Source organism: Trichechus manatus, unplaced genomic scaffold, assembly GCF_000243295.1.
Source record: "Trichechus manatus latirostris isolate Lorelei unplaced genomic scaffold, TriManLat1.0 scaffold00213, whole genome shotgun sequence".
Classification (NCBI taxonomy): Eukaryota; Metazoa; Chordata; class Mammalia; order Sirenia; family Trichechidae; genus Trichechus; species Trichechus manatus.
In genome coordinates this window covers 2,719,307-2,729,561 of record NW_004444149.1, presented here as the reverse complement: position 1 = coordinate 2,729,561, position 10,255 = coordinate 2,719,307, and the positions used below count along the sequence as shown (strand labels likewise).

The window sequence follows — 10,255 nt, the reverse complement described above, 5'->3', positions numbered from 1 at the left end:
CAGAGAGAGAAAGCCTTCCCCTGGAGCTGACACCCTGAATTTGGACTTTGAGCCTACTTTACTGTGAAGAAATACATTTCTCTTTGTTAAAGCCATCCACTCGTGGTATTTCTCTTGTAGCAGCACTAGATGACTAAGACACAAAGGTAAGCATGGTGCTTACTTTGCTTACCAGACCATCTGTAGTGAACAATTTCACGTGGGTTTCATCAAAGATGTGGCAAAACCCATGTGAAATTGTTCACTACAGATTAGTAAGTGAACACAAATAAGCCTGTGCTTACCTTGCTTACGGGGTCAGGGATTGTAATTTTGAAAAGAGGCTTTGATTCTGTAGGAAGGTGCTGTGGGTTTGAGACAGAGACAGAAGCCAGCCATATGTAGAAGCAGAATCTTTGATGTGGTGGAAAAATGTGAAACTGTTCTCTACAGATGATCCAGTAAGCAAGGTAAGCAGCGTGCTTACCTTGTCTACTGGAAAATCCTTCCCTGGGCAAATGATTAGCAATGTGAAGGGTAATTATTGCTCAACCTTCATTCTGTGCAAATCAGAGCTGATGCAGCCTCTGCTGGGAAGTATAAGAATACACAGCTCACACATACTAGCGAAATCCAAGTTTAGAATACCTTCCGGGAAAGATGAAATTGCAGACAGGGGTAGTAACTGAAGAGCTCCCAGCTATGATAAGAGATTACCGTGGGCAACAGAGCCAAACTCTCCTGGAATTGTTGAGGCAGCTAGTCAACTGCTCTCTAATTTAGAACACTGTTAAATCCATAGAGCTAGAAGGGGCCTTTGTCATTAACTGCTCTTGTGTTGTCCCCAACTCATGGTGACCCCATGCACAACAGAACGACACACTGCCCTTCCTGCGCCATTCCCCACTATCAGTTGCAGATCAGATCATTGTGACCCATAGGGCTTTCGTTGGCTGATTTTAGGACGTGGATCGCCAGGCCTTTCTTCCTAGTCCATCTGAGTCTGGAAGCTCCTCTGAAACCTGTTCAGCATCATAGCAGCATGTACTCCATCACTGACAGATGGGTAGTGGCTGCTCCTGAGGTGCATTGGGCGGGAATCGAACGCAGGTCTCCTCATGGGAAGTCAGAATTCTCCTACTGAACCACCAATGTCTTCCAGAAGGGGGCCTTAGAGAGCATCTAATGACCAAGTCCTATTTCAATCTCTATTTTATGGGTGCTAACAAGGAGACTCAGAGATCTGAAGTGATACACTGAGATGCTGCAGCCCCAGTCCAGGTAGGGCCTCCCCTGTATAAACCAAAAAAAACCAAACCCGTTGCCGTCAAGTTGATTTGGACTCATAGTGACCCTATAGGACAGAGTAGAACGTCCCCATAGGGCTTCTCCAAGGAGGTGCTGGTGTATTCAAACTGCCGAACTTTTGGTTAGCAGCCGAGCTCTTTACCACATATAGAGAACATTATTTCTCTGTTTTCCTCTCTCTGGAAGAAAGGAAAGTCCCAGTTGTAATGAGCTATAATTTAAATATTCGGGTGGACCATTCTGTCTAGAAAACATGTATTTTGGTAAAGTTTGTTTGTTCACATTTATTTAACAAACAGTCATATAGGGCTTACCGTGTCGGGCATTATTCTAAACATTTTATATATATTAACTAATTTAATTCTCATAAAAATCCTATGACGATACTCTTATTTCTCCATTTTACAGATGGAGACACTGAGGCTTAGAGAGGTTAAATGACTTGTCCAAGGGCACACAGCGAGTAAGTGGCAAAGCTGAGATTTGAACACCGGCAGTGTGGCTCCAAAGTCTGTGTATGTAGAGTTATATTGTATATCGTACTTAAAAAAAAAAAATCTATTTAAAGGAAATCTCTTGTTAGATCCTTTGATAACATGCATCATCTCTTCTTCCTCACCCACCCAGTGATGCCTCTGGATTTGTATATCAGAATTTCCAAGTTCCTAGTTTGTTAATCATGTCATTGTGATGCTTTCTAACCATTATGAAATCATAACACTTTATAAGTGTTACATGAAGGGGAGAACCTTTTATAACCCTTTTCTGAGAACAGTTCTGAAAATCCACTGTCTCAGGGTAAACCCAGCTGGGCGAAGTGATGTAAAGTAGAGAGGAAAAGTGTTCCGAGCTCTGCTGTAAAAGGTGAGCGGCGTGAGTGAGCCTGATGCTGTCTCAGTGCACTGGGAGAGTGGAGGGTCTCTACCGGCAGGCTGAGGGCACCACATCCTCCCTGGGGCCTGACTCTAGGGGGGACCACTGGCCCAGGACCCTGACTTCTGCTGACTGGAAAACCAAAACCAAACCAGTTGCCCTCGACTCCGACTCATGGTGACCCCATGTGTGCAGGGTAGAACTGCTCCATTGGGTTTTCAAGGCTGTGACCTTCCAGAAGCAGGTTGCCCAGCCTTTCTTCCAAGGCGCCTCTGGGTGGGTTCGAACCGTCAACCTTTTGGTTAGTAGTGGAGTGCTTCACTGGCCCCAGATATTATACCTCAGCCTGCCCCATGTACTGTCAACCTCCTCCCAGGCTGATGAGCAGGGGGAGAAGGTTTCAGGGAATCTCGAGAACCTTCCTATTGTTATTGATTAACCAGGAGCAGAACCCAGAGTCAAGCAGGGAGAGGGGGCAGGCAGGAGTATGGGGGTGGGGAGGGCTCAGGTCAGTCCCACCCCCACCCCACTGCACTTTTCAGGATCATCATTACCTACAGAGTCTCGAGGGGAATAGAGAACAAAGGATGTTTTAAATGTGTGCAGTTGAGAAGGGCCCCAACCATCAGCCCAAACCTGGGGAGAGGGGGGCTGGGGAGGGAGGAGAAGGGCAGGAATCAAAAACTCACGCTTTTGAGTCCAGATTTCTGGAATCTCAGCCAGCTCTGTCACTAACTGCCTGCATGATCTTTGGCAAACCACTTCTTCTCTTGAGGCCTCAGTTTCCTTATCTGTAAGATAAAGGAGAAGAAGCACAAGTCCACCGATGTCCCTTTTGCATCCAGAACAATCTCATGTATGTATGTATTTATTCTGTCTGGTCTCCAGTAGGCCTCAGTCTCTGACAAGCCTTAAGAAGCCTAGTCTCTTCTGGTCAAATGTGAGAGAGAACTTGCTTGTTGGGAATGGGTCTGACGAAGGCCAGGGGCCCCCCACTTCTGCTTACAGAGGGGGAGGGCGACTGCAGGAATGTGAACTGGGAGTGGGGAGGGGGTGAGATAAGGAACTCAGGGAGTTCTGTTTGTCCAGCCCATCCCCGGGCCTGCTGTGATGGGGTGGACTGACGTCCTGCAGTATCCTTGGTCTTAAGCCCGCAGAACCCTCCCTCAGTGAGGAGCCAGACTTCACTCTAGACCTGCCAGGTACCTGCTCGTGTCGAACAAGTCACCCCTCCTCTTGAACCTCAGTGTACTCATCTGTGAAGTGGGGACAATACCTCCGAGCTAGCCCTGAGGGTTAAGAAGTTCACAGCAGATAAGTATCTGGTGGAGAGAGGTGTGGGCTCAGGTGCTGAAGTCCTTGCTGCTCCTCCCGCAGCATCACAGCAGCCGATCTGAAATCACCAGCCCTGTCTGTCTGGTTCTCCTTTCTGTTTTCTGGTGGTCACGTATCCCATCCCCACTCGGCTCTAGCCTCCCCTGCGCTCCCACAGGCCTGAGTCTTCTCCCCTCTTCCTGGGAATGAGACGGTAGGCAGGAGGAGCTGGTGGTCCCAAGGGTGCGGGCATCAGGAATGAGGTGTGGGTGGGGGTAGATGGGGTTGAATGGTACGGGTATGTTTTCTTCTCTTGCTTATCAGCGTTTTTCATAACAGCCTGGAATGTTGGTGCAAGGATTCTGAACCTCCACTTAGCGTTTAGGCCTGGCTTCACAGAGGTCAGAAAGCTTGCTCAGAGAGCACGTCCCAGGAGGTCAGACCGGCAGGAAGAAGCAGTGGGGATACAGAGCGGAGCTTTACTGGGTGGCAGGGAGAAGTCAGTGTGGGGCTTCCAGGAAGCACAGAGGTGGGCATCTAACACGACCTGGTGGATGATGGGATTTCAGGAAACGCGGAAGAGGCCAGAAAGCCTTCCTGGAGAAGACATCTGAGCCAAATCTTAAGGGTGAGGAGTAGGGTGTAGGACAAGGAAGGGAATTCCTGGCAGAGGGAATAACTTGACCAAACACAATAATATTCAAGGCATGTTGTTATTGGTTGCCATTGGGTTGATTTGGACTCGTGGCGACTCCATGTATGCAGGGTAGAATTGTTCCATAGGGTTTTCAAGGCTGTGACCTTTTGAAAGAAGACTGCCAGGCCTGACTTCCAAGGCGCCTCTGGATGAGTTCGAACCACCAACCTTTTGGCTACTAGTCGAGTGCTTAACCAGTTGCACTGCCTAGGGATGCAGAAAACGACGCAGAGAAAGTCAAGGTTAGAGCCGGATCTTAGAGTTTGAAGCACAACACCGAAAATTTGTACAGTAAAACCTGCGAAAGCCGGAGCCTGTGTAAGGGGGATATCTGTCAGAGAAGGAAAACCCAGATATTTTCCACTGAAGCGAGCAATAGAAAAGTGGTCAGACTGCACCCCGTCAAAGGTGGAAAACTTGCGAGACCCAGAAAAACAAGGCAGTCCCACTGAGTTCCGGCTCACACAGGTTTCACTGCATATTGTTGCTCCTGTCTTACACACTAGGAAACAGAAGCTCAGAGACGGTAAGTAACTGTCTCAAGTCACACAGCCAGCAAGCAGAAGAGCACAGGCCCCCCCCACCAGTGCATTAGGGAGGGGGAGGCCCACTTGGGTGCAGAAGGTAGTGGGGGGAGGCTTGCCCTGAGGCCTCTACGTCCCTCTTTTCTGTTCCCCTGCCTGAGCTGAGGGCTCTCTGCAGCCTTCCAGTTTCAGGCTGGCAGCTGGTATCCCCCTGACTATTTTCAGGTCAGCGTCTGCCACAAATGGGGGGAGAGAGGGCAACCACAGCGGGCACTACCCTCGACCCTGCTGCGATCCCATTTTAAACAGCAGGAAAGAGGCCTAGTGGGCAAAATGCCACCCTCTCACAAGACTTTCTTTCTCTACCCGTGGGCATGGCTTGGAGAAGGCCCACCCAAACCAGTCCCCACCAGGGGGTGGGCCCAGGCTGTGCCTAGTTTTACCTGGCACTGATGACAGGCGTTTCCCCCAGAGACCCCGGTGCACACAGGTGGAGTGCTGCGTTTCAGAAGCTCTGTCCCATCATGCCTGGACCCATTCACTCGGGGGGCTCACGCCAGGCTGCGTCCATTCCGGCTGCCCGAGGAATCCTGACCTGGGTTAGGATCCGTCTGAAGCCCAAAGTGGAAAAGCATATTCTAATTAGCAGTTGCTTTCCCTCCAAACTCAGCTCTGAGGCCACCCTAGCAGCTTTAGGCTCTGGTAGGGGACCTTAGCGGGTCCCTTTAAGAGGTCCTTGTGGTTGCTCCTAACGACCAAGAGCCAATGTCTCTCTGTCAAGTCCGCAGGGCAGACATGCAGCTTCCGCCATTTTTTGAGCCAGATCGCGTGTTGGGTGCTTAGATGCCATGTCCGGGAGTCTTCAAGACAACCTTGTCCAGTCCAGGCTTTCTTATCGCTATCTGACAAACGGGGACACTGAAGCTCAGAGATTGTGAGCAGCAGTCACAGACACCGTAGTGGGCAGGTGTGGATGGGAACCCAAGTCCACCTGCCTGACGCCAAAGCCCAAACCATTTCCTTGACTCTGCTGCAGTCTGCGGGCAACAGATGGGCACAGGGAGAGAAGGTATCTTTAAGGTAGTGTTTTCCGATGGCCCGGTCTCACCCCAGACCGATTACATCAGAATCTCTGGGGCTGGCACCCTTACACCAGTGGTTTTTAGGGCTCGCCAGGTGATTCCAATGGACAGTCCAGGCTGCCAACCACTGCTTTACCGTAACGACAGTGGCACATCTGCTGGGGTAGGTGGGCGCTCCAGGTGCGCCTTTCGCAGCTGTCATCTTGTTCACGAAACCAAAAATCAAAACCGAGCCCGTGGTGGCGAAGTGCCCCCTACGCCTCAGCGACAGAACTTGGAGGAGGGGCCCTGGCAAGGCTTGTCCCCGCCGGGCACGGGGTCTCCTGCCCTCTGGGTTCAGGTGCGGCGCTAAAACAGGAAGCTGCCTCCCCCGGTCCGCCGGTGCGCGGGGCTCTTGCGCCATCCGCTGGGGCTTTCGTAACCGCACCCAGGGATGGCCGCGAGACACACCAGCGCGAGTTCCTCAAATGTTTTCCTGCGTTGCCAGCACCGTCCGCGGCTCTTAGTCACGTGCAAGTGAGGAGTCTTACTGCCACCGAGTCGGGCCACAGGGAGCCGAGCGCCGCGCGGCGCGGAGCCCGGGGACTCGCTGTGCGTGCGGAGCGCGGGCGCCTGGGGATGCCGGCTGCCCTCCGGGCCTGAGTCCGCCCGCCCACCCGCCGCCCCGCCCCGGCCGCCCGGTCCCGACCCGCCTCTCCCGGGAAGCATGGGGCGTTAGCCGAGGAGGAAGCATGCTGGCTGTCCGCGGCGCGCTGCTGGCCGCCCTGCTGTCCACAGTGGGGCCGGCACTGACCCCGGGGGCCTGCCCCGCGCTGGGTAAGGGCTTCGCGCACACCTGGAGGGCTGCGGCAGCTGGCGGGTGGGGGAAACCGCCGCGACCGCCGCCGACGGGGGGCAGCTGGAGGGAGGAAAGAGGGGGAACGGCTCCCCTTTCCGCGGCTAGCTTGGGTCACCGCGGACCCAAGACCCGGGATCGGGGCTGACCCAGCTGCTGCGTCGCTGGCGGTTGCTCGTGCGCCCCCTGCCGCGTCCTGCCCCTTTAGCCCGGCGCCTTCTCTCCCGGACTGCCCTGCACCGGGAAGGTTCTCTGAGGTCTGCGTGCAGGACTGGTGAAGTGATCCTGAGTACTCCTGCGTCTCCTTCCCAGTGCGCCTCTCTACCGCGTTAGTCGACGAGGAGATTCCCGGGAGAGCAAGCTCTAGCGGGGTGATGCTCCTGCGCGGGGCGGCCTTTGCCCCAGCGCCTGTCTCGCCCCTCAGCTTTTGAGACCACCCCGCCTGGCCAACCGCCGCCCCCCCGCAGCCTCCTGGGTGTCTGTGTGGATGACAGTGCCCTGATTGCGAAGGGGACTGACATCATGGGCGCTGAGTCACGGGTGGCACAGGGGTTAACCTGCTCGGCTACTAACCGAAAGGTCGGCGGTTTGAACCCACCAGCCGCTCCACGGGAGAAAGATGTGGCAGTCAGCTTTCGTAAAGATTTACAGCCTTGGAAACCCTTTGGGGCAGTTCTTGTCTGTCCTGTTGAGTCGGAACCCACCACACGGCAGTGGGTTAATGGGAGTCGTCGGCCCTCCCGCTGTATGCGCTGGTACTCACGTCAGCAGGCACCAGCTCTGACAAGCCGGGTGCCCCAGCCCTGGGCATTTCATCTGAGTGGGGAGGCTAGCTAGGGCCTGGGTGGGACCTCTTGGGGCTGGCAGGCGCTGGAATCTCCTTCCAGAGAAAGGAAGGAAGGGTGAGGGAGAGGCCAGTGGGCACTTGTTGCTGGTGTTAACTGTAATCTGTGCCTGGCAGCCAGGCTATTCTTCGTACTCTGGCTGCGTGCCCAGCTGCCTGTCTACTCTCTTCTCTAGATGAGCTAGACAACTGCTTCCACCAGCTTTATTTTAGTGGATTTTAGTGAGAAGACAGCGGAAAACCAAGGGGACAGCAGGCAGGCTTCTGGGAACAGATGGCCGGGGTGGCTGTGGGCTCTGGTTTCACTGCCAGACAACACTGTGCTCCTGCCCTCAGCTTGATCTCTTTCCACTGGCAAGCAGCATTCTCGAGCGAGAGGCTGGAGTGCCTGCAGTTCTCTTGGCTTCTGGATGGTTGCGGTCCTTGCGCTCCGAAGAGGAAAGTAAAAGGGTGCCTTGTTCAGCACCCATTGATTACTCTGCCGGCAACAGCCACTGTTGATTGAGGCTTCATGGGCGTTCATTACTCAGGCTTTCTAATCCTCCCCTGAACCAAATACGTTGTTGTCAGGTGCCCTCGAGTCGATTTCGACTCATGGGGACCCCAGGTGTGCAGAGTAGAACTGTTCCATAGGATTGTCACGGCTGTGACCTTTCAGAAGCAGATTGCCCGGCCTTTCTTCCAAGGTGTCTCTGGGTAGGTTTGAACCACCATTCTTTCAGTTAATAGTTGACCACTCAACCATTTGTGCCACCCAGGGACTCTGATCCAAATACAGTTTTGCTCAGAAGAGGAGACTGTGGTTCAGAGAGGTTGGCATGAAGGTTGTCAGGCCCAGGTGGTGGACTGCCCCTCCCAGGGGTCCATGCTCCAGTGTGGTAGATCCCCAAGACTCCTGTATGTAGAACCAGGCCAGCAGGCAGAGCTGGGAGTCCTTGGGGGCAAGCTGTGAGGTACCCCCTGTGGCTGAGCTCTGGGGCAGCAAGGATTTAGGGAGCAGAAGTGGATACACTTGCATACCACACCTGTGGTGACAGAGGATGCAAGGCAAGGTTGAGGCTTCAGTCGGCGGGAGAGAGCAGGACTCCCCTGCCTCGCTCTGTTGCTAATCACACCATACCCCAGGGCCCCTGCCCCTCGGGAGGTTACTGCCGTAGCTGCTGCTTTTGCGGGACGCACGCGGGCAGTCAGTGGCACTCGGTTCTCTGCTTCCCTTGTGCTCAGGAGGGACCCGGCCTGGACAGCCTGTGAAATGCAGAACTGAGAGTTTGGGGAGGAAGTGAAAACCCTCCCAGCTCAGAAGAAAAATGCAGAGAAGTAGAAAATACCCTGTTTCCCTCCCACACCCACACAGACTCAGCCCACAAAGTTTAGAGTAAAAATAAAGAAATTTGTACAGGAAGCATGGAGCAAATGACTGTGAGATGTCTAACTTGGGAGAAGCGCGGGGCCGAGGGGGTAGCCGAGCTGGAGCTGGCTTAGAGGGGAAATCCGTTGGTTCTCTGGGGCTGTTAGCTGGGACGCAGGTTTCCTCGGAATCAGCCCAGCACTTCCCACCCTCCCAGGGTGCCAGGACTCCTGGAGTGCACGGGCCTTCTAGGACTTGCTGGGAAGTTAGGCTTCTTCCAGCTCAGACACTCTAAATGCTGGGCGTGGAGGCGTGGGCATACAGCACTCAAGTTCCCGCCCCCTCTGCTAGGAAGGAAAGCAGAAAAACAAGCATAGACACCTGGACGTCTCTCCCAGTTTCAGCTTCTGAATTTCCCCTTAGGGTAACTTCTTCCTGCCCCCAATGCCTACCTCCAATTCCTAGCCTCACCCTAAATCAGTATTTCCCAAAAGCCTAGTTCTGGGTCTAGTTGCATCAGAATTGGTACGTGAGTTGGGGGTAGGAGAGCTTGATAAAAATCCAATTCTCAGCCCGACTAGGAATAAGTTGGGGTGAGGCCCGGGAAACGTCCCTTTTAGCCAGCGGCGCCTCGTGATTCTTCTGCACGGTGGAGTTTGAGGAGGCCCAGCTGCGCGGTACATTGAGGAATTGAAAGCCCGCCCCTATGGCTCCGGCTGCCAGAAACCTCTCCCTGCCTTTGGCTCCACCGCTTATTTACTCGTTGCAGCAAATATTGGGTCCGTACAAAGCCCTGTGAGGCCTGCGTGGGAACAGCAACCCAGACTGCCCTACGAAGACTAGACTCTGAAAATGGTCCAGTGTAAATTCTCCTGAGAGGGGCTGAGAAAACCGAGTATCTCTGACCTGCCTGGTACTGAGGGAGGACTAATTGTAGGGGGAGCGGGGCAGCGGGGGAGAGAGGGAGCCTCTGATTGAGACAAGATAATGCAGGCTATGAGAGTCTCTGACCCTGAGTATGTTACCTCAGCTCTGACCCTTAGTCTCTCTCCCTGTAACCTGGATAAACAAATAGTCACCTCACAGGCTGTTTGTAAAGGATTACACAAAGCAACAAAGGCCCTCGCTGCAGTAAATATACACTCCTTCCCTCTTTTCCCCCTTCCCACCTAGCCTGCAGGCCACCAGCAAGCAATCTAGAGCATTCTCAGTCATCAGATCTGTGCTTTTCCAGGCTAGTCTTAAAGATCTAGAGCTGCCATGGATAGGAAGACACAGCATTGTAAAAATGTCAGTTCTACCCAAAGCGATCTGCAGATACAATGCAATTCTGAGCCAAATTCCAACAGCATTTTTTAAGGAGATGGAAAAACAACTCGCCAACTTCATATGGAAAGGGGAGAGGCCCCGGATAAGTAAAGCATTACTCAAGAAGAAGAACAAAGTGGGAA

General features: G+C 53.5%; 1 protein-coding gene across 3 annotated transcripts in view; it reads left to right on the top strand.

Moving 5' to 3' along the window:
• The first annotated feature begins 6,487 nt into the window (after positions 1–6,487).
• Positions 6,488–10,255, top strand: part of IL6R (interleukin 6 receptor) — a 61,336-nt gene continuing 57,568 nt past the window's right edge. For all 3 annotated transcript variants that reach the window (XM_023742573.1, XM_023742572.1, XM_023742574.1), the window contains exon 1: positions 6,488–6,593. In XM_023742573.1, coding sequence (XP_023598341.1) covers positions 6,509–6,593 — 85 coding nt within the window. In that variant the 5' untranslated portion in view covers positions 6,488–6,508. The remainder of the gene's footprint in view (positions 6,594–10,255) is intronic.